Source organism: Sorex araneus, chromosome X (assembly GCF_027595985.1).
Source record: "Sorex araneus isolate mSorAra2 chromosome X, mSorAra2.pri, whole genome shotgun sequence".
Lineage (NCBI taxonomy): Eukaryota > Metazoa > Chordata > Mammalia > Eulipotyphla > Soricidae > Sorex > Sorex araneus.
In genome coordinates this window covers 324359540-324384174 of record NC_073313.1, presented here as the reverse complement: position 1 = coordinate 324384174, position 24635 = coordinate 324359540, and the positions used below count along the sequence as shown (strand labels likewise).

At 37.7% G+C, this 24635-nt stretch overlaps 1 protein-coding gene across 4 annotated transcripts in view; it reads left to right on the top strand.

The window, feature by feature from the left end:
• The window catches only part of USP34 (ubiquitin specific peptidase 34), a 248212-nt gene that overhangs the window by 214141 nt on the left and 9436 nt on the right, over positions 1-24635 (top strand). For 2 of the 4 annotated variants that reach the window (XM_055121528.1, XM_055121531.1), the window contains 8 exons: positions 3896-4530; positions 7178-7335; positions 10263-10341; positions 16500-16626; positions 17200-17307; positions 19347-19451; positions 19574-19698; positions 20654-20777. In XM_055121528.1, coding sequence (XP_054977503.1) covers positions 3896-4530; positions 7178-7335; positions 10263-10341; positions 16500-16626; positions 17200-17307; positions 19347-19451; positions 19574-19698; positions 20654-20777 — 1461 coding nt within the window. Of the gene's footprint in view, positions 1-3895; positions 4531-7177; positions 7336-10262; positions 10342-16499; positions 16627-17199; positions 17308-19346; positions 19452-19573; positions 19699-19842; positions 19894-20653; positions 20778-24635 lie in introns of those variants that run through there. The other 2 variants (XM_055121532.1, XM_055121529.1) reach the window with 2 other exon arrangements.

The following is a 24635-nucleotide window of genomic DNA, read 5'->3' as shown; positions in this document are numbered from 1 at the left end:
CTTTTTCCCAAGGATAATAGAGCATATTAACTCTCCAGCTCTTGAATATCAGCTTGAGGATTTGCTTACAAGTATTAAGTAGAGGTTTCCAGACCTTCTAAACCTACTTCTTTCTTTTAGAAACAAAAATCACTCCTTAGAACTCCTCTTATACCCTCTCAATCAACCTCCTTTAAGATAACAAAGAGCGAGAATGCCCAGTTGCACCCGAGGCTATAGCCACCCACCCAGATTGTTCCAGTGCCCTAGGGGTTGATTATCACACACTTCCAGAGAAATATTGGAGAGGATGGGTGATTGGGAAAATTTTTAAAAAGTAAGTGAAGAAACTTGACCAACACTTGCTTAAGCAATTATTATGGTTAGCATCATCATGGTTGATAAAATTGAAAACATGCTCTTTAGAATGTACTTCACCTTTTACTTCCTTCCAAAATCCCATAAACTGACTTAAAGTATAATAAACATCAGACAAAACCAGTTTGAGGGACATTGTTCAAAATACCTGACCTAGTACTCCTCAAAGCTGTCAAAAACTAGGAAAGTTAGGGAATCTTAAGAAGAACTTAATAGGACGTGGCCTCTAAAAAGTCATATATCCTCAGTGGGAACCTCAAACTGAAAGAATAACCAGGCAAGATACTGAAATCAAACTAAATGTAGTACTTAATAGTAAGGTACCAGTATTTGTTCCTCAATCGTAATAAATATACCACAGTAATTATAGGCTAGTTTTAGGGAAAATGGGAAACGCAGTCTGTGGGAATGTTATGTTCTACCTTTCCTAAATAAAAGGTTTATGGGAAAATAACTTTAGTGATGGATATATATGATTGACATTGGTATTCTGCTAATGAGCTTGTTCTTCTGCCACTTCAGTTAAGCACACAGTAATGGGATAATTAGATAATGGGATATATGAGGAACTGATGCATATGCTGGTTAGCTTCCATGCCCTGACTCTTGACTATAAATAAGTCTTTGTCATGCTTCCCTCCCTCCCCCCCTCCACACACACATACACACACACATAAATAGTACACTTTTTTTTTGTGGCCCTAATAGTTCATGACAGTGTTGAGGAATAGTGCAGTGACATAATTTAGGAGCATTTTTCTGAAAGGTATTTATTAACTTGGCAATAAACAAGATTCTTAAAATGTTTTAGATTTTTTAAACTCAGTATTATCATTGGGGTGATTCTTCTAAAATAATTCATCTAATGTATAGATAGCCAACAGCATTATTTGTGATTATTAAAAAACTTTAACTGTATGTTGTTAGAAAATATAATGTATCATTTTAAATTATTATAGTGGTGGCTGTTAGAATATGAAAAGTGCTTTTGCTAGAATGTAGCTTGAAAAGGGAACCCAAATATTTGAATAGGGTTACTATAACTGAGTAAGAATTAGTGTTGAAGGAAAGCTACAGAGAAACACTTTTTAAAACATGGAAAATGATTTTAAACAAATGTCCGATATTTAGTTTAGAAATGAGAAAAATGGAAGCATGTATTACTGATGATTTGTTTTGTTTTTGGCCCAAACCCTGTAGTGTTCTTAGGATACTCCTGAGTCCGCCTTGGGTTGCTCCTGTTGGCGCTTAGGGGACCATGCATTGCTAAGGATCAAACCCTGACTTCCTGCATGCGAAGCAGACATTCAGCCCACTGAACTATTTTTCTAGTACCATTTTTTTTACCATTAATATAGAAAACTATGAGCATTCTTAGACTCTAAAATAACACACCAAGTTATACCAAGTAGAAATGTTCTACCTTTGCATCATGAAGAAAACCAGTAGTTTGAAGAGATACTTTATAGAAATTGAAGTAGATTTACAGTAAGTTTTCTGGAGTATTAAAATTAGTACAGGAACTCTGAGTTCTAACAAGATGTTATTTCAGCAGGATATGTTCTTCCAAGTTGAACTTTTAGTTATCTTCAAAAATAACATTGTTTTTCTTCATAGCATGACGAATTTTCTACTTAACTGCAAAGAACTTTTACAAAAATAAATAGCTAGGTATTTTATAGTGTATTTGCAAATATAAGTAGTAGGTGCATGGGTATTATCATTTTTTCAACATTTTGGTGTGTTTGAAAATATTTTGATAATCTCGGTATAAGTATGTAAATCAAACACTATTTTAAATTACAAATTGATTTGTTCTCAGTTGCTTTTGGTGGGGGGTGGCGTGTTTGGTGTCACATTTAGCTGTGCTAAAGACCTATTTCTATCTCTGCTCAGCATCACTTCTAGTGGTGCTTGGGGGACCATATATGGTACTGGGTATCGAACCAGGATCATCTGCATGCAAGACAAGCGCTTAAATCCCCATTTAACTCTCCAGCCCTCAGTTGCCATTTTTAGGATGGAATCAACATTCCAAGTTTTCTCATTGAAAAACAACCAATTTGAACCTAACTGAAAACAAGCTAAACCTCAGGGCAATGCATAAGTGAATAAATATGTAGAAATACTGTGTTCAAGGATTGTTTACTCTGAAATAAATATACAAAATAGGCTGTTTTAGAAACTTTGACTTCATTTGCATTGGAAGTACAATAAAAATAGCAAAATACAGATTAACTGGCAGGAGACAAAATAAATATAAACATTAAGGATTTCAAGTAACAGGTGTTTAACATTAATTCCTTTAATGTTAAAAGCTATGAGAAAGCTCTGTGGTAGGAATATTTGCTTAAGTCTGACTGTTGGGTTTGAATTCCAGCTCTACCACTAGCTATGTGATATGTAATACTTACTATTTTAAATATGCTGAAATAGAAATAATGAAAGTATTTAATGACTGTTATATAAAGTTATGATGTTAACTAGTCAATATTTGATAAATGTTATTAATTCTTATAGTTGTTTAACCATTTTATCTTTATTTCCATTATTATCATCCGAAGGCCAAATTGACGTTTCATCTCTTATCTGTGTGATCTTGGTTTTTGCTTTTCCAAGATGCAGATGTTGCATTGTAACATGGCCTACAACCAGGGTGTTTGTGAGAATTCAAATAGATAATTTTACAAAATATCTAAACAGAGTGCCTTGCTCATAGTAAATGCTTTTGGAGCCAGAGAGATAGTATAGTGGGTAGGGTGCTTGCCTAGCACATGCCCCACCAGAGTTTGATCCCCAGCATCCCATGTGGTCCCCTGAGCCCATCAGAAGTGATCTCAGAGCACAAACTCAAACCCAGGAGTTGGCCCTGAACACTGTTGGGTGTGGCCTCAAAACAAACAAATACAAGAATCATAGTTACTGCTTTTAGAAATGAACTCAACTGTGTCACTCAGGTCTCAGAATGTTAGCATTAACTTAGTAAAACTTTTTTAGCTATGTTGAAGGAGAGGGCTTCTTGTAAGCAAGGTTGCCTGGAAGACTTACTTTTCTAAAATTAATGTTATGTAATTGGCATAAATATTGCTATATATTGCAAAGAACTTGTAACGAAAGTTCTTACTCTAACTGTAACAAATACATTGTATCCATTATTTGTTACTACAAAATATCAGAAAAATTTAAATAGGTCTTCTGGCTCCAAATATATTTTCTGTTAAGTGGTATTATTTCCTAGGAAGTAAAAGATAGGCCAAATGGGAGAATTGTACGTCTTGGGAAAGCTAAAAAAAAGAGGCTTAATTTTTTTTGCTGATGCCGTTGTTGACATTTACTTATGTCACAGAATAGAAGGCAATGTTTCCACATTGTTTGGGGCCCTTCTGGCAGAGTAGAAAGATACTAAAAGAGATGTTCATGTCCCTTAATTTTTATTCATTTAATTTTTAAAGGGAAGACTGGCTTTGTGTTTAATGACTGCTCTTCAGTCTATTTTATATCTTGTAAGGATCTGACAGTTTTGTTTTACATTTTATAGCTGCAGCTTATCTTCTGGTGTCCCTTATACCAAGCAATTCATTCCGCCAGATGTTCCGGTCAACAAGGTCTTTGCACATCCCAACCCGTGACCTTCCACTCAGTCCAGACACAACAGTAGTCCTACATCAGGTCTACAACGTGCTCCTTGGTTTGCTCTCGAGAGCCAAACTTTATGTTGATGCTGCTGTTCATGGCACTACAAAGCTAGTGCCCTATTTTAGCTTTATGACTTATTGTTTAATTTCCAAAACTGAGAAGCTGATGTTTTCCACATATTTCATGGATTTGTGGAACCTTTTCCAGCCTAAACTTTCTGAGCCAGCAATAGCTACAAATCACAATAAACAGGCTTTGCTTTCATTTTGGTACAATGTGTGTGCTGACTGTCCAGAGAATATCCGCCTTATTGTTCAGAACCCAGTGGTAACCAAGAACATTGCCTTCAATTACATCCTTGCTGACCATGATGATCAGGATGTGGTGCTTTTTAACCGTGGGATGCTGCCTGCCTACTACGGCATTCTGAGGCTCTGCTGTGAGCAGTCTCCTGCATTCACACGACAACTGGCTTCTCACCAGAACATCCAATGGGCCTTTAAGAATCTTACTCCACATGCCAGCCAATACCCTGGAGTGAGTAAAATTAATACTTCTTACATCTGTATTTTCAAATTGATTGGAAATACCTGTTTCTTCCTTGGGGAAAATGGTAACAAAATACAGAAAACAACCTAACTTTTAGCATTTTACAAAAGATTTAGCATATTTACTTGAATACCTGTATATTATAATACCATACTGCTATGAAATTGATAAGTAAATGGTAATTTTTCTTGGGTTGATACTGAAATTTTATCTAATAATACTTTTTTGTGTGTATTTGTAAATGTCTTCATGCGTGACTAATGAAGAAAGAAAAGCCAGCATTGTTGTAGAGTTTTAAGGATTGTTTACTGTTTAGATTTTTAAATTTTTTTATTGAATCGCCTTGAGATCAACCATTATAAAGCTGTTTGTGATTGGGTTTCAGTCATACACTGTTCTAATACTCATCCCTCCACCAGTATACATTTCCCAGCACCAGTGTTCCCAGTTTCCCTCCCAACTAATGCCCCCCAACTATAGCGGGCATTTTTCTTTTCTCTGTCCTCCTCCCCTTCTACTACCCCTCTCCCCTCGACTCCCTCTCCTTTACCCTTTCACCCTCTCTTCCTATGTAGATTTGTTGTTGTTGTTTTACCTTAGGTGTCAGGGATCAAACCCAGGCCTTTTGAGTATAAGGCACTTACTGCTCTTTTGTGCCACATCCCTTGCCTCTAAATATTTATTATCAAGATCTTTGTGTTATGTTAAGCTGTGAGCTAGATAGTATTTTATTTGGCTGTATTCCCTACTCTTTTGTTTTTTTGTTTTGTTTTGTTTCTTCCTCAATCTGCATTAGAGGTGACTGAATTGGTTAAGAGTTCTGTCAGAATACAAATACAGATAGTCTGAATCTGATTCCTTTTCTCTGTGGATTATTTGTAAGCTTTATTTTAAGGTGTTTGTTTTTTGGTTTTTTGGGTTTTTATTTTTTTGTCTTTAAGACTCATTCTTGGCCTTTTTTTTTTTTTTAATCACTATTGCCTCTTCTTACGTAAACTCAGTAATTTATCAAGTGGGTTAAAATTCAGGAAAAGGTTGAAAGGAGCAGGCATAGCACTTTCATGCTATTTTCAACCCTAATATCACAAATTGCTAATAGAGTTTGCTTGCTAAATGTGAGATGGTGAGCATTAGGGTTGTGGGAACTTTTAAACCATTGGTACCTTTTAATTATATATTACACTCCAATTCATGTTAAAAGACCCTAACAACACTCTAAATACAATGTACTGAATTGCTTGGACTTTCCCCAAAAGATTAACCTAACTTAAACCAAGTAATAATAGACAGAATATAGTAAAGTATACCAAAAAGATTCACAACTAAGGCATTAATATTACAAAAAGAGAGCAGTGATAATCTGCCTAGTTTTGAAAGAGTGGAGATAAGATTTACCATGTTTCAATGGATATCTCTACTACAGTCGCATAAATATTTGATTTGGTTACTGAATATGATACTCATAAATAAATGGTGATTTCTGGGTGAGTTGGAATATGTATTCTTCAATGTGTTTTTTTGTTTCTATTTTTGGCTTTTTATTTTTGTTTTTGGGCCACACCTGGCTGTACTCAGGGCCTAACTCCTGGCAGGTTTGGGGTACCATATGGGGTGCCAGGGATTAAACCCGGGTTGGCTGCATGCAGTGCAAGCACCCTACCCACTGTGCTATAGCTTCGGCACCTCCTTTGATTTTTGCCTTTGAGCTCAATAAAATATGTTGTTTATTATAAAGCATATTGTCTACTAGAGGTTTTCACAAAATTATTGCTTAAATCCATTTTTGTGAAATATAATGGCCAGGTCTTTAGGTTATTGATAAATGTTAGAATTGTAGCCCTTTCACAATATACCCAGGAATAAAAATAGTTTATAAAACCATACTGACTTGCCAGTCATTAGATTTTGTTACTGATAAAATCTTCATTACTGATAATATTAGTTACCATGTTTCATCTTTCTTATAACTTGAACTCTATGTAGAAAGAGTATTCCAAATGTTGATACAAAGGATTCTTAGTATTGTGAGTATTCAGGTATTGTTTCAGGTATAGAATCTTGGTGACAAAACTATTTCCCCTTTAATTAAAAGGATCACATGGTTGATTATAACAATCTGTATCCAGTATGGACGTTAGCTTTGAAGTTACAAAGCTACTAGTGCTTTAAAAGTGTTTCTTAAACTTTTTCTAACCCATGATCCTCTTTTGCCCTGGTTTACTTTTTCTGGCCCTTTAGTTTTTGTTCCATGGTCCCATTCTTCCCTTCACACCCACTTTCTCCCCCACCCCCACCCTGCCATTTGTCATTTTCAGCTATAGTTTCCTTAAAATATCCTGGAGACTCACCAGGGGCCGTATGTCTGCTGGTTGAAAATTGATGCTCTGAATGATTTTAGGACTAAAAATAAAATGAACTATACTTACAGTTTTCAATCTGTCTTATTTCTTTTAGTGAACAGTAAAATTTTCAGTATTATTCGTTGCTGACTAATTATTCTTGAATGGTAGGTGATATGGTCTAATTTGTATAATTTTAAAAAGCTGGTTGATGAGCATAACATTGAGAAATGAGAAGCGTATGTTCTAAAGTGTAGGATTAAATGATAACCATAATTCTAAATTGCCATTTTTAGGCTGTGGAAGAACTTTTTAACTTGATGCAGCTATTTATAGCTCAGAGGCCAGATATGAGAGAAGAAGAATTAGAAGATATTAAGCAATTTAAGAAAACAACCATCAGTTGTTACTTACGCTGCTTAGATGGCCGCTCCTGCTGGACTACTTTAATAAGGTAAAAAAAAAATCTCTTGCAGTGTTTTTAATTTTTCTTCCAATGTTTTTTTTGTACCTGTTTGTGAAGAGGGAATAATGACGATTCTTTGATAATAAAGGAGTATGTTAAACTATTTACAACAGAAATTTTACTAAATCTTTAAGGTTATTGGAAGGAAATAATGCGTTTAGTTTAGTCTCTTGGGAAGAATTTCTTAACATAAATGAGCTATTTTTGATCAGTTTTTCTTTGTCTAAAACATACAGTTTGGTTTTGTACTTTTCAATCAGAAACAGAATTCCAGGGTTAGGAAAGAACTTTTATAATATTTCATTTAAAGCGTGAGTTCCTCTCTCTACAACAGTTTATTCTAATTTATGCTTGAACAGTTCAGTTCTAAACAACTTTAAAGAAACAACGTTTTCCATCTTTGAGTATTTCAAATCTGTAAGAACTAGCCAAATTAGCAAACCAACATCTTTATAATTAGTGGTTAACTATAGAAGTTAGTGGCCCAAAAACAACAAATAAATAAAAATAAGGAGGGTAGAGGGGAACTATAAGTATAATTTCCTTTAACTATAGAAATAAGGACCAGATTAATCTCTTAAAGTGCATATATATATAAACATATATATACATATACATATTCTTATCTTTATTTATTTATTTATTTATTTATTTATTTGTATCCCAGGCTTGGAAGTAGTGTCCAAGTTAAGAGTTTGGGGGGGGGTGTGTATTTGTTCTGAGATTTAGCCCAGACAATTCTCAGCTTTCTTCACACATTTTTGGTAGTACTTTCTTGAATACTTTACAATTTTAAACTACTCAACCAAGGCAAGATTGTTGCAGATTAATATCCTTAGAAAAAACATTGGGGTGGAGGTGGGTTCTGGGCCACACCTGGCTGGCAGTGCTCAGGGCTTTTCCTGCTGGCTTTGTCCTCAAGGATCACCCCTGGTGGGCTCCGGAGACCCTATGAGATGCTGGGGGTCGAACTCAGCTCATCCACATGCAAGGCAAATATACACCCGCTATACTCTGCCTCCAACCCTCCTTAGTAATATTTCTTTTTTTTTTTTTTTTTAAGGATCTTCTTAAGGTCTTGGTTTTGTTTGTTTTTGTTTTGTTGTGGCATAGGAGCAGAGTGTTTGGGCCATATACAGCAGTGCTCAGAGATATGGCTACGGCTACATACATAGCCAGGCTACATATTCCTGGCTATGCTCAGGAAACCATGGTTTACCACACATCAAACTGGGACTGACTACATGCAAGTCAAGTGAAAGCACCTTACCTGATGAACTATTTCTCCAACCCTTAAAAAAAGGACATTTATACAAATGAAATTATGCTTTTCCCCAGCATTCTTTAAAGAAAACCTCTTAATACATTGGCATTCATTTTGAATTGTTTTCCTAAGATTTACTACTTAAAACTTCAGGGCCAGGTACAGTGGGTAGGGCACTTGCCTTGCACACTGCCAACCTAGTTTCAATCCCTATAAAGTCCCCCACACTCCACCAGGAAACCAGGAATGATCACTGAGGGCAAAGCCAGGAGAAAGCCTGGAGCCAGTGCCAAATATGCGCCCCCCGGGGAGGGGGGAAGGAAAAGAAGAAAAAAGAGAAAACTTACAAATAAGACTAGAGATCAGTTTTTTTGTGGACAGATACGATTTTTACACTTTTGCTTTCAGTGTGTTTGGGAGCCATACCCAAACAGCACATATGCAGCTGTGCTCAGGGCTTACTCCTGGCTCTGTACTCAGTGATCACTCCTGGAGGGCTCAGAGATCATATGGGTTGCCCAGGATTGAACCTGGGCTGACCATATGCAAGGCAAGAGCCTTACCTGCTGTACTACCTCTTTGACCCCTAAAGTGGAGTTTTTAATTTCATGAGATAACAGCAGTTTTTGCTGTCTTGGAACAAGGTCTGTTAAAAAGCATTATAGAGACTCCTTTTGTAATTTTTTTGTGTGGGGGTGACCCGAGCCTGCAATTTCTGAAGGGCCATTGGGACCATATAGTGTCAAAACCAAGGCTACCAAATACTCCACCCTCTGAGTCATCTCCTCCGCTCTTGAAAGGGGGGTGGTGCTGAGGAAGGGGGTGCTGCACCCAATGAAACTGAAGGTTCTAGTGCCTCACCCGACAGTATGGGCCAGACTGTCATTCACATTTAGCAGTGCTTAAGGAAACCATACCAATGTCAAGAGATCAAGCTAATAGCCTCATACGTTTTAGGATTTTGCTCTACCATTTAAGCTATCTTCCCCAGCCCTATAATTATTTTTGATAATTAATACATACGTTCTTTTGAAAGTCAAGCATTTTTCCCCCTTCATGCTGTTTTGCTGCCTGTAGAGTACTTTTTTGCCCCTTTTTTTGGGGGGGGGTCACACCCAGCGATGCTCAGGGGTTACTCCTGGCTTTACACTCAGGAATTACTCCTGGCGTGCTTGGGAGACCATATGGGATGCCGGGGATCGAACCCGGGTCGGCCGCGTGCAAGGCAAACGCCCTACCCGCTGTGCTATCGCTCAGGCTCCTGTAGAGTACTTTTTTGCTTCTTGTTTTGTTTTTGGTTTTTTGTGGGCCACACCCAGCAAAGGACAGGAGTAATTCCTGGCTCTGCACTCAGAAATTACTTCTGGCAGTGCTTAGGGCACCATATAGATTGCTGGGGATCCAACCCAGGTGAGCTTTGTGCAAAGTAAACGCCCTACCCACTGTATTGTTGCTCCTTGAGTACTTTTTGATGAGTGCTTTTGATGAGTGTTTTATTAGATAATTTTTCCTATTATTTATTTTATTGTGGTACTAGTAGATCTCTTATACATAGAAAAGCAAGGCACCTAAAGAACAATTTACTTGTTTATCACCTAAATATTCTGTTCTGATTTGGAATTCTCAAACTGAATTGTATATATTCTTCTAGTGCCTTCAGAATACTGTTAGAATCTGATGAAGACAGACTTCTTGTTGTATTTAATCGAGGCTTGATCCTGATGACTGAGGTAAAGATTTTATCACCTTCTCTATAAATTCGTATCATTCAATTTTTAAAGTTTATTTGTTTGAGTGCCTTCTGTTATTAGCTCTGTGCTCATGAACTATGAGTGTGGAAATCAAACCAGATTTGATTTCCAGGCCTACCTCCACACTAGCAATCTCCCCAGCCCAGGCTTATCTCATTTAATATTTTTCCCCAAAACCCTTTGGCAGATAGTTTATATTAGATTACCTTATTGGTATATGTATTTTAATTCTATAAATCAGTAAGTGCTCACTTTCATTTCAAGAATAATTAGGTCACTATTTTTAGGTACCATTTTCTTTTTCTTTTTTTTTTTTCCTCCTTAGGTACCATTTTCTTTTACATGATTATTCCTTATTTTTTCATTTAGTTTAGAACAACCATTTGTTGTTGTTTTTTTATTAATGAATCACAATGAGGTACAGTTACAGGCTTACAAACTGTCATGCTTGCGTTTCAGTCATACAATGATTGAGTACCCATCCCTCCACCAGTGCCCATTTTCCACCACTGCCCATTTTCCACCACCAATGGTCCCAGCATCCCTCCCACTACCCCACCTCGTCCCCTCCACCCAGTCCCTCCTCTGTGGTGGGTCATTCCCTTTTGTTCCCACTCTTCATTTGGGTGTTGTGGTTTGCAATAGAGATATTGAGCGGCCATCATGTTCGGTCTATAGTCTACTTTTGGCATGCATCTTTCAACCCGATTGGGTCCTCCCAACATCTTTTACTTGCCGTTCACTTCTCTATCTGAGCTGCCTTTTCCTCCAGCATGTCAGTCCGGTTTCCAAGCCGTGAAGCAGACCTCCTGGTCCTTATCTCTACTGATCTTGGGTGTTAGTCTCCCATTCTGTTACTTTATGTTCCACAGATGAGTGCAATCTTTCTGTGTCTGTCTCTCTCTTTCTGACTCATTTCACTTAGTATGATACTTTCCATGCTGATCCACTTATATGCAAACTTCACGACCTCACTTTTTCTAACAGCTGCATAGTATTCCATTGTATAGATGTACCAAAGTTTCTTTAACCAGTCATCTTTTCTCAGGCACTCAGGTTTTTTTTCCAGATTCTGTCTATTGTAAACAGTGAAGCAATAAACATACAGGTGCAGATGTCATTACTACTATACTTTTTTGCCTCTCCAGGATATATTCCCAGGAGTGGTATTGCTGGGTCAAATGGGAGCTCAATTTCTAATTTTTTGAGAATCATCCATACTGTTTCCCAAAAGGGCTAAACCACTCAGCATTTCCACCAACAGTGAAGGACAGTCCCTTTCTGCCCACATCCGTGCCAACACTGGTTGCTTTTGTTCTTTTGGATGTGGGCCAGTCTTTGTGCTGTGAGATGATATCTCATAGTTGTTTTGATCGGCATCTCTCTATGATTAGTGATGTAGAGCATTTTCTCATGTGCCTTTTAGCCATAAAGATATCTTCTTTTAGAAAGTTTCTGTTCATTTCATTGCCCCCATTTTTTGATGGGGTTGGGTGTTTTCTTTTTGTGGCGTTCAACCAGTGTCTTGTATATTCTTGATATCGATCCCTTAATAGATGGGTATTGGGTGAATATCCTTTTCCATTCTGTAGACTGTCTTTGTATTTTGGTCACTGTTTCTTTTGAGGTGCAGAAGCTTCTTAGTTTAAGATAGTCCCATTTACTGTACCCTCACGATGACTCTCTAATTAAAAATAAACTAATAAAATATCTCTTAAAAAAAAAGTCCCATTTATTAGAGCAACCATTTGAAATAGACTGGTTTTATTCATTTTTAAGGTAGCTGTGGGTAAAATATATGTGAATACTCATAAGCATAATTGCATAATTTCTCAAGGGGTGAGTTATTTGATAGTGTCAGAAACTGAACAGGTAAAACTATTACATATAATTAAAATCAGTCACTAATTCCCATGATTCCTAAACATTCATAACTGTGGAATAATTTTAAACCTATAAAGATACATTAATTCAGTAAGGTAAAGGAGATGCCTGGAACAGAACAATAGAAATAAAGGACCATTTTCAGTTAATGGTATGGTAGAAATAGAGTGTGGGGAATAGTACTTTGAAAATATGAAGTTGGAAAGATAAATGAGGGAGCATTGTAGATAAAAGAGACTAAAAACTAAAAAGTACATGAAGACTAGTGGCAAGAATTTCATTCAGCAGATGTTTGAATGTGTACTTTATTCTAGGCATTATGCTCAACCCCTTAGTAGAATAATGAACAAGACAGTCATGGCCCCTGTCCAGGCATATTGTGAGTTTAGTGTCATTCAGGCACATTTATTTGATTATGTACTGTCACAGATTGATTATAGGCTATGAAATCTGAATTTTGCATTGGAAATAATACGTAGTTTATAGAAAGTCAGTATAAGAATATTAGTAAAAAATATGCTTTGGGGCCAAGGGAGATGTTCACAAGCCTGGAAGTGCACACCTTGCATGCCTGAAACCCTGAGTTTAATTCCTGACACTGTATGCCTGCACCCTGTCACATCCCTGCATTTCCAGGGTCAGCCCTTATGGCAACCAGCATCACTGGACCTGAGGAGCATCTCATCTTGTATGCAAAACATTAACCCATCTATTGGCTGGGTGGAAAAAATGGGGTATAATTTAGAAATACTGTACACTGTAGCACTGCACTGTCATAGCACTGTCATCCCATTGTTCATCGATTTGCTCGAGCGCTCCATTAACGTCTCATTAGCTCGCCAGTAACGTCTCCATTGTGAGACTTGTTACTGTTTTTGGCATATCAGATACTCCACAAGTAGCTTGCCAGGCTCTGCTGTGCAGGCGGGAGACTCTGAGTAGCTTTAGAAATACTCAGTTTAAGAAATTAAAAGACTGGGGCCTGGAGCAATAGCACAGCGGGTAGGGCGTTTGCCTTGCACGCGGCCAACCTGGGTTCGAGTCCCAGCATCCCATATGGTCCCCTGAGCACTGCCAGGGGTAATTTCTGAGTGCAGAGCCAGGAATGACCCCTGTGCATCGCCAGGTGTGACCCAAATGCAAAAAAAAAAAAGAAGAAGAAATTAAAAGATTGACAAACTAGGATGAGTATACTCAGCAGTACACCACTTGCCATGCATATATAAGTGCCTGAGTTTAATCCTCAGCACCAGGAGCAGGGGTGGGGGGAGCATTAGGATACTAAATTAATATTATCAAAATAATTCTTGTTTTGAATATGCTCAACTCCTGTTTCACCTGTCTTACTTTAGGAACTCTGGAGAATTAATGCATTTACCTATTTCTCCCAATCAGTAGACTTGTAATCTACTTTATAATGTTTACCACCTACATATTTAGAAAAGAAAGTAACATCGGGTTTTTGTTCTGTTTCGTTTGTTTGTTTTTAAATTTGTTGTTTTAGATCTTTTTTTTGTTTTGTTTTTTGGACACACCAAGTGGTGTTGGGGTTCAGTCTTGGAGGTGCCTTGGGGACCGTATGCAGTGCTCAACTGGGATTGGCCATGTGCAGAGCCAGCTCTTTAACCACTATATTATCTCTGATTCCTAAAATAAATCTTTTTAAAAAGAAACTGTTTGTCAGAGTAAAATGTAGATATTGAATACCAGAACTCTAGAGGTGAGAACTGCTTATGAATTTAAAAATACTAGGGAGTGGGGAAGGTGATAGAGACAGTTTTGGGGTAAGACACTTGTTTTTTGCACACAGCTGACCCTGGTTGGTTTGATACCCGGCACTGCATATAATGCCCCAAGCACTACCAGGAATGATCCCTGTTAAGTATGAGCCCTATACACCCAAAATTAGTTAAAAATAGCCTATGGACTGGGAAGGTAACTCAGAAGGCCGGAACACATGCTTTAGCCCTCAGATTTCATCCCAGCACTTTTTGGCCCTCTTAAATACTGCCATTGATGGCTCTAAGCTGTATCACATTGTCAGACCTGAGCATTAGACCTGAGCATTGACCCATCCAGCCCACCTAATCAAGTATTGCTGGGAGCCACCTCCTCTTCCTTGCCCCAGTAATTTCTCCTCCCAATAAAAATAACAGAATAGAGAATTTGACCTATTTATATTTTATTATTATTTAAAGATTTTTAACCTTCATATGGTTAAAGTTTTCTTTGTAAAGCTTTACTTGGGCCAGAGAGAGCTCAGCTCACTGGATGAGTGCATACTTTGCATACATGAGACCCAGGTGTCAATCCTTGGCATTGCGTAGCTCCTGATCTCTGTTGGGTTTAGCCCAAAAACAAAACAAAATAAAACCTTTCTCTATTTTAAAAAATAAAATGCTAGGTGGTGGAGAATGGACACTGGTGGAGGGATGGGTTCGCAAACATTGTATGAGGGAAACACAAGCATGAAAATGTGTAAATCTGTAACTGTACCCTCACGATGATTCACTAATTAAAAATAAATAAATTTTAAAAAATAAAATAAAAATAAAATGCTGATTATCTAATTTTTTAAAAATTTTATTGAATCATCATGAGATAGTTACAAGCTTTCATATTTGGGTACAATCACACAGTGATCAAACACCCATCCCTCACACCAAGTAAAATGTGGTCGGAGGTCATGCGGGGGAAGGGTGATGCGTGCCGAATATGGACTAGAGACTGAACACAATGGCCACTCAACACGTTTATTGCAAACCACAACACCTAATCAGAGAGAGAGATCAAAAGGGAATAACCCGCCATAGTGGCAGTGTGGGGTGGGGGGAGGCGGGACTGGGGAGGGTGGGAGAGATGCTGGGTTTACTGGTGGTAGAGAATGGGCACTGGTGAAGGGATGGGTTCTTGAAATTTGTATGGGGGAAACATAAGCACAAAAATGTATAAATCTGTAACTGTACCCTCACGTTGATTCACTAATTAAAAATAAATAATTTATTAAAAAAAAAACACCCATCCCTCCACCAGTGCACATTCCCCACCACCAATATCCCTGGTATAACACCCCTTTCCTACCCTCCCACTGCCTCCATGGCAGATAATATTCCCCATACTCTCTACTTTGGGCATTATGGTTTGCAATACAGATACTGAGAGGTCATCATGTTTGGTCCATTATCTACTTTCAGCACACATCTCCCTTCCTGACCAATTCCTCCAGCCATCATTTTCTTAGTGATCCCTTCTCTATCCATCTGCCTTCTCCCCTCCGCTCATGAAGCAGGCTTCCAGCTATGAGGCAATCCTCCTGGCCCTTGTATCTAATGTCTTTGTGTGTCAGCCTCAGGTGATGTTATTCTAATGTTATTCTATACTCCACAAATGAGTGCAGTCCTTCTATGTCTGTCCCTCTCTTTCTGACTCATTTCACTTAGCATGATACTCTCCATGTCTGTCTATTTATAAGCAAATTTCATGACTTCATCTCTCCTAACAGCTGCATAGTATTCCATTGTGTAGGTGTACCAAAGTTTCTTTAACCAGTCATCTGTTCTAGGGCATTTGGGTTGTTTCCAGATTTTGGCTGTTGTGAACAGTGCTGCCCTGTTCTAATTATCTACTAATTTGAAGAGCAATTGATTTGTACAAGAACTGACTTGAAAATTCCATTTTTGATGTTCTTCAAAAGTTAGATTTTATTTTAAGTCCTGTGTCTTTTCTCAGACCTCTATTTTAGTTTGGAGTTCAACAAAACATGTGGTCTACAGTTTTTGTGAAGTCTATGCAAGGTTCTTGTGTAAATAAGCAAGTTACTGATAGTGTAGTACGTTTAAACTCTGAAGGCGTTTTAATGGTATATAAGAATAGACTGCTGCTCATTGAGAGTGTCATTCAGTTCTCAAAGTGTCTAAAAGCAGGCACTGCTATTCCAGCTCTGGTTAATGAATAACCTTCAGAAATTGAACTAATGATCTCTATAGTCATTTGCTATACCACTTCAGACACCTTATGGTATAATTTCTCATCCTCTTGTTAACTCCATTGAGTTCATTATTGACCCTGTGGATAGAGCATAAATAAGCTTGGACGCTTGCTGTCTTCATTGACAGAAAATCTGATTTTTGTTAGAAAGCAAATATACTTGCTTTGTATGTATATGCACACACACAATCTGAGTCTGAAAACAGAGAATGAGCACTGCCATTTTGAGATTCAGTAAAGAACAATTCTTTTTCTCCATAAAATAGTCTTTCAACACACTGCACATGATGTATCATGAAGCCACAGCTTGCCATGTGACTGGAGATTTAGTAGAGCTTCTGTCAATATTTCTTTTGGTTTTGAAGTCTACGCGCCCGTATCTTCAGAGAAAAGGTATGTTCATTCCCACTTTTTAGTTAACTTTTTTGTTAGTTGAATTCTTAAGGGAAAACTTAGACATTTACATTACATGCTTCAGAGAATTTGTCTCTTAGTTTGTATACAGAAGAGGAGGCTGATACTAAGCATCAGAAAATATTCATCACCTCCTCATGACATATAACTGAGGTACTTTTCTTTATACATGCCTGAAAAATAGGCGAGCAAGTGTTAACTTGTAGAAAACTGCAAGACAATTCCAAGTGTACTAACAACACAAATATTTTGTGAAGGTTCTCCCAGCTGAAAACTCACATAACTTAGATTATATCATATTTAGTTTAGAGAGAAATAACTATAAAACGTTTGCTCTTTGATACAAATTTTTTAAATTGAATATACTTCCATCAAAATAATACATGACTTAAGATGTCTAGCAAGTTTAGTAGTAACCATCTCACAAAAAAAAATCACTTGGCTTTCAACAAAAATTTGTATGTAATAAAAGTGTTAGTATTTTATTATCTTGTATTTAGTACAAGAAAGTTTGATCTCAAGTGACATACTTATTAACTGTTTTATTTGCAGATGTGAAACAAGCATTAATCCAGTGGCAGGAGCGAATTGAATTTGCCCATAAACTGTTAACACTTCTTAATTCCTATAGCCCTCCAGAACTTAGAAATGCCTGCATAGGTAAGTTACTTAGAATATATACCTATACAAATGTGTAATAACCTAGCAGGACATATTTTTGGGATTTTTCTTTTTTAATAGCTGTGATTTTTTTTTAGAGTTTGAAAAAATTGTGTTAACATGATATTAATATAAGTGTATAGTCAGGGGCAGGTAATTTTTCTTTGACTTCAGATATCTCTAGACATCTTGCAGCCTTGAAATCTTTCGGTTCTGTGTTAATAACTCTATATAAGCAAGGCAGATATTTATGAAGTAGACTAGATCAATGTAAAAAAAGGGCTAGGGTGATTGTATCAGTGAAATCTTTTGAGAGACTTCTTAGATGCTTTTGTTAGACTGTGGGGTTTTTTTTTATTGATTACATGTTTATAATTATGTTATGTCTATTCAAGAATGCCCCTCACTTTAAACTTACATGAACTTTTTTACTCCTTGAAACTAATTGAAGTCATAGAGGCCAGAGTGATAGTACAAGCAGGTAGTGTGCTTGTCTTGCACAGACCCAATCTGGGTTTGATCCCTGGCACTCACGGTGGTCCCCCAAACACCACCAGGAGTGATCCCTGAGTTCAGAACTGCGGTTGGGTGTGACCCAAAAACAAAAAATAAAATCATGTTTAGAGGCTATAAATGTTTGTTTGTAGGCTCTCAAAATGACATGAGAATCTACCACATAGATTTTGGCCTTATATTCTCTGGAATTACTGGCTTATACTTCCCTAGCAAGAGGTGGAGAGGAGTGCAGTAACTGATTAACAGAAATTTTGCCAGTGGTCTATCACCTTGAGTTTTACATCTGTGTGCCTAGAGGAGAACCAGTCTAGCTAGCATCATCATATATTAAAAGTAGATTGAGATCTGACTTAATAGTTAGCGATAGTTCAGCATGCTAGAGCGCATGCTTTGCATACAGGAGGCCAAGGTTCAATCCCTAGTACTGCCCATGTTCCACTGAGTACCACTAGGAGTGAGCCCTCCCCTAGCAAAAATCCAGGAGTAGCCTGTGAGCACCACAGGGTGAAACTTAGAGGCAAATTAAGATTAACAATCAAATTCAAAGAAAGCCTCAGATACTTTCTAAATTACTTTGGTTGATTTTATGAAGACATAATTAGTATATTATACATTAGAAGGGGCTAGAGTGATAGTACAGCAGGTGGGGCATTTGCCTTGCGTGTGGCCGACCTGGGTTTGATTCCCAGCATCCCATATGGTCCCTGAGCACCACCAGGAGTAATTCCTGAGTGCATGAGCCACGAGTGACCCCTGTGCATTGCTGGGTGTGATCCAAAAAGAAAAAAAAAATACATTAGAAGGAAAATATGAGCTAGAGGGGCCAGAGAGATAGTACAGGAGGTAGGGTACTTGCATACACTTGACACAGTTGGATTCCCAGTCTCCCATGAGTACAGAGCCAGGAGTAAACCACTGGGTGTGGCCTTAAAAGTTTAAAATAAATGAACATTAAAATAGGGGCCAGAGATATAGCACGTATTTTGCCCGCAGGAAGCGTGGGTTCCATCCCTAGCACCACATGGTCCCCCAAGCATCACTAAAATCAGCCCTCAAATACAGCCAGGTATCATCCAAAAACCAATTAAATTTTTTAAAAAGCGAAAATTTATTTAAATTTGGTTCCTAAACAATGGCTAGTAACTCTGATTTTCCAGATTTAAGATATCAGACATTGTCAGGAGCTAAATTTTATGCTTATTAAAACTTTTCAGCTCCTTGGAGCCCGAGCAATAGTACAGCAGAGAGGGCATTTGCCTTGCATGCAACTGGCCTTGTTTCACTCTCCAGCATCCCATATGAACCCCAAAGAACCATTAGGATTAATTCCTGAGTTCAGAACAAAGAGTAACCCCTGAGCACTGCTTGGTGTAACCCAAAGAGCCCCCCGGAAAAAAACAACCAAAAACTTTTCAGTTCCCACACTGCAACCAATCAGCCCAATAGGGTTTGTGAATTTGAAAACAGAAAAAATATACTTCAGTTTTTAATGCCCAAATTGTGTATGTGTTTCTTTATTTCAGATGTCCTCAAGGAACTTGTGCTTTTGAGCCCTCATGACTTTCTTCATACTCTGGTTCCATTTCTACAACACAACCATTGTACTTATCATCATAGTAATATACCAAGTATGTATCACCTAGCATAGTACTTGAATATGGTTGACATTTAATCTTTCTGCACACTGAAAGGTGGAGATTTATTTTTCCTTTTTATTCTGTATTCTTACTGTACATTTTTAATGTCTTAGTGTCTCTTGGACCTTATTTCCCTTGTCGAGAAAATATCAAGCTAATAGGAGGGAAAAGCAATATTCGGCCTCCGCGCCCTGAACTCAATATGTGCCTCTTGCCCACAATGGTGGAAACCAGTAAGGTATGTTGGGATGTTAGGAAAACCATGTATCTATAGTACACAGTAATTTGAAATTTTCCCTCTGGCAGTTATGAATTACATTAGATTTTAAATGACCATTTTGTGGATCCTAAGATTAGACTCATTTGGACTTTTTCCTTTTAGTGCTCTGAAATGTTGGTTGGATATTTGCAAAATCAACAGTAAGCACAAGTAGTAAGTTTTTCCCCCCTCAAAAAATATTCTAATAGAAAGTCTTAGTATTTGTCACTAGGCTAAATTTTAACTGAGTTATAGATATAAACTTGAAAAGTCAAGTTAGGCCCTTACTATTGCTTAAATTGGGCTTTATAATCAGTGACTTCTTTGTGTCTTTGACTTAAGCCTACTACTACATTAAGATAAATTTATCATCATTTGTTTGATATTGATGTCTAACATTTATTCTAAAATAATGGCTAATTCTAAATTACAGAGCAAAGGTATAGGGGACACAAAAATTTAATTTCAACATATTTTAAAATAAGATTTCTCTGTTCTTCACCCCACTTCATTCACACTCTCCTTGACCACTATCTTTGAACCTTAAAATATATTTTAAGAAGTTCTTACTAAGATAAAATATTAAAAATAATTTATACTGTAGTAACCACTATAGAAATAATTTGTAATTTATTTTAAAAATCAAATTTGTAAAACTCACTGTTTTTGCTAAAGTGTCAACATTTTTTAATTATATGGTAATTTTACCTTATTAAAACATACAGAAATAATGGGTAATTTTAATAGCACACTGAAATAAACTGTGATAATAATCTTTATCACATTATTAGAAAATTGGAAGTTAAAACTAAGTTCTTATAGAATTTAAATATTTAATAAGCTTTTTAGTTAAATTTTTTACATTTACACAAAATATGCTCTTTAATTTATTATACAATTTAAGTGCAACCATTTTATCATCTTTAACCTTCAGGGCAAAGATGACGTTTATGATCGTATGCTGCTAGACTACTTCTTTTCTTATCATCAATTCATCCATCTATTATGCCGAGTTGCAATCAACTGTGAAAAATTTACTGAAACATTAGTTAAGCTGAGTAAGTATAAAAGATGAGCAGTAAATTCCATTGAATTATTTTAAGCCCATAGCCATTCAGGAAGGGGACGAATAAAATGAAACCATCTCTTTTCTTTATAAAATTGAATGTTTTAAAATACTAATCTTGGGGACATCTTTGTTTTTATTAAGAAAACACCAACTTACTGGTTTCCATTGACTAGTTCTGCCCAGAGTTTCAGCTGGCCTCTAAAGGAATATGCAGTAGGGTTTTTTGTACCAGAAAGCCCAAGTTCTCCATCTGTCCAGCAGAATTTAAGAACAAATCACAAAAACAGCTCCGCTTAGGGAGGCAGGCACAGAGATGGACTGCTCCTCAGCAGTTGAGGGGAAGAAATCTATAGTGACAGCTGTGCTTTGGAGTTGGTAAGGCCAAGAGCAAGCCTTGTGAGGGTGAAGCAGAGGTGCATATATGAGTAACTAGAGGTAAGTCTCATAAAATAGAGACGGGAGTTAGAAGAAGGGGGGAGCTTTGGAATAGTAAATGTGAGGAACAGAAAACAAAACTCTCAGTGAATTATGAAAGGGATAAAGCTTAAATTACTCAGTAATATTGACTGTCCAAGTTCATGCCTAGGATCTGTTAAAGAATAGTTCCCTTCTCTTTCTGTTGTTGATTTGTCTTTAGAAGACTTGTAGCCCTCCTCCAGATCTCCTGAGTCCCCAGACTGTGTGTCCTGATTCTTGCTTCCTTCTTTAAGGGTTTCCCAAATTCTCTCCAGTGTTCTGTAGTCTTTTTTTCAGAACTGGGAAGTGAACTACTTGTGGAACCCATACCAAGTTAAGAACTAGATTACCACTTAGAACTAGCACCCTATCCCTGGTGCTTCTTAGTCACAACCCTCTTCCTATGGAAAATAATTTTGATCTATTATATACATATAATCTTTCATCCAAGAGAAGGAAGTGGTAAACAGCTGTCAGGGAGTATTCATCTTCAGAAAAACCATCTTATTGGTAAGTGACTAGAGCATATTCAGATTTAAAAGATTATTCCATTATCATTAGCTTGTTTTTTTTTAAGATATGTAACTGAACTGCTAAGATGTAAGGTAGGGCGGGGACTGAGATGAGAAAATGCTTAGATTCTGTGATTACACAGTTGGGTCATGGCATTGGTATAAAGCTAAAACTTAACAGTGCCAATGATTAAGTGTGAGGAAATATACAAGAGTTTTAGTAACTACCTTGCTCCCAGATAAAAGGAACTTAAAAGATGTTGACTTGAATAAAAGTTTTTTATAATTGTGTTCATATAATTTATACCAAAATTATGTAAGGAGTAATTTGAGCTACTTGAACAAGCTTTGATAAATGAAAAGTGTTTCTAACCTAATTAAGCATGGATCCAAGAAGGAGAAAAAGAGAAAGAACGTTCAAGTAGCCATGTATATTAGCTGAATCAGTTTTCATAATACTTTATACTTATAGCACTTTTAACTATAAAGAATACTTATTGCTGCCTCATAGTATCAGAGTATTAGAACAAGGATGGGATTAGAGGATTAGAACAAGGATAGTATTGAACTATTCAAAACAAGGATGGGATTATTCTCCATGCCCCACCATGCACAGCTTGATAGCCACTAGCCATAGACTATTCTTGAGAACTTGAAATATAAGGGAGCTGAATTTTTAATTTTAAACAAATGACCAAATGTGTTTGGTGGCTATTATGTTGAACAGCTTGAAAGTAGATTAAAAACTTCACAAATTGAGGGGCTGGAGTGATAGCACAGCGGGTAGGGCGTTTGTCTTGCATGCGGCCAGCCCGGGTTCGATTCCCAGCATCCCATATGGTTCCCTGAGCATGGCCAGGAGTAATTCCAGAATGCATGAGCCAGGAGTAACCCCTGTGCATCGCCGGGTGTGACCCAAAAAAAAAAAAAAAAAAGGAAAGAAAGAAAGAAGCTTCACAAATTGATCAAAGAAATGTTTCATGACTGTATCATAATGCAGAAAATTGGACATTAATTTCTGTATGGAGTAGACCAAAAAACATTATTTGCCTGTTAGAAATGGAGAGATCATGTCCCAGTATTTGAAGTTACCTAACTCTTGCAACTGAATTTGAATATTTTTAGGAAAAAAACTTCAGAAAAAGAAAAGCTCACATAAATGATTGTGAGCAGTTGTGAACAAGTTTTAACTTGTGTAATTCTTCTTTTTTGTTTTTGTTGTTTTGGAGACCATACGCAACAGTGTTCAGGGGTTACTCTTGGCTCTGCACTCAGGGATCACTCTTGGCAGTGCTTGGGGAACCTGGGGTGCTGGAAATTAAACTTGGGTTGGCTGAATGCAAGCAACCACCCTGCCCACTGTACTGTCGCTCCCCCTTAACTCCCAACAGGTCTCATTTTTATACTATTTTTCTTCACAAAATAGGATAAAATATGGGGGGGGGGGGCCGGGCAGGGGTGGAGAGATAGGATAGCAGGTAAGGTGCTAGCCTTGCATGTGGCCAAACCAGGTTTGATCCCTGAGCACAGAGCCAGGAGTAAACCCTAAGCACCACCAAATAGATGTGCACCAGAGCAGTAGTACAGCTTGTAAGGTCCTTTCCTTGCATGCAGCTGACCCACATATGGTTCCCTGAGCACTGCTAGGAATGATCCCTGACTGCAGGAATAAGCACCTTCAGGTATGACACAAAAACAACAGCAAACATGTTTTAAGTACCCTTTTACTTATAAAAAAAAAAAAACCTACAATGATGGGCCAGTGAGATGGTTCACTGGGAATGGGCTAAACCTATGCTTTGCGTGCAGGAGGCCCTAGTGTGATACCATACGGTCCCAGAAGTAAATGCTAGGTGTAGCCTTAAAATCAAAACACAACAAAACAAAAAATACCCCCACTGTATGCTAAAACTGTGTAATGCAAATAAGACCTAGAGAGGTAGTATGGGGATTAGCATAAATACCTTTGTTGCAGCTGACTCTAGTTCACACTGGCATGGTGTGCTCCCTCGAGTATGAGTAGGTGCAGCCTCGGAGACCTCTGAGCACCATATGGTCCAGGCACTGCAGTGCCCAAGCAGCACTGCATCCTTGAGCCTTATTGTTGAGCTGCCAGCCCAGTTGCCAAAAATCACCAGGTGGAGGCCTCGGCTCCCCTGAGCACTGTTTGGGGGAGACTCCTTCATGCTCAAAAGTAATAGAACAATGGGGAAATAACCCCTAAAACAAACATATGGCTACACAAGATTTGGTTGGATAAAGAAGATGACATCAGGACTGGAGCGATAGTACAACCAGTAAAGGCACTTGACTTGCATGTCACTAACCCTGGCACTATATATTCCTCCTACCTCCCCCCCAGGAGGAGAATCCCTGAGCACAGAACCAGGAGTAAGCCTTTAGCATTGCTGGATGTAGCCCAGAAAGCAAATAAAGACAACATTAGTAGGAAATAATGTGGTATTGAAATCATCAGTTAGCAATCTGGAGAGAAAGGGCCAAGACTTAAGTGTCTATTTTGCCACCCACACATACCACCAGTGGCTCATATTTGAATATGGTTTAAAACAAATTGCATTAATGTATTAAGAAAATTTTAGGAAGATTAAAATGCTTAATTGTGAAAAATAAGGTCATAGAAATGAACAGAACAAACATAAGAAAACAAGATCAGATGGAGACCAGTTTGAGATTTAGAAGACTGGGGCTGGAGCAGTAGTACAGCAGGTATGGTGTTTGCCTTGCACGCTCCCAACCTGAGTTCTGTCTTTGGCATCCCATATGGTTGCTGGAGCCCCACCAGGAGTAATCCCTGAGCACAGAGCCAGGGATAAGTCCTGAGAACTGCTGTGTGGACTTCCCCCCCACCTCCAGCCCCA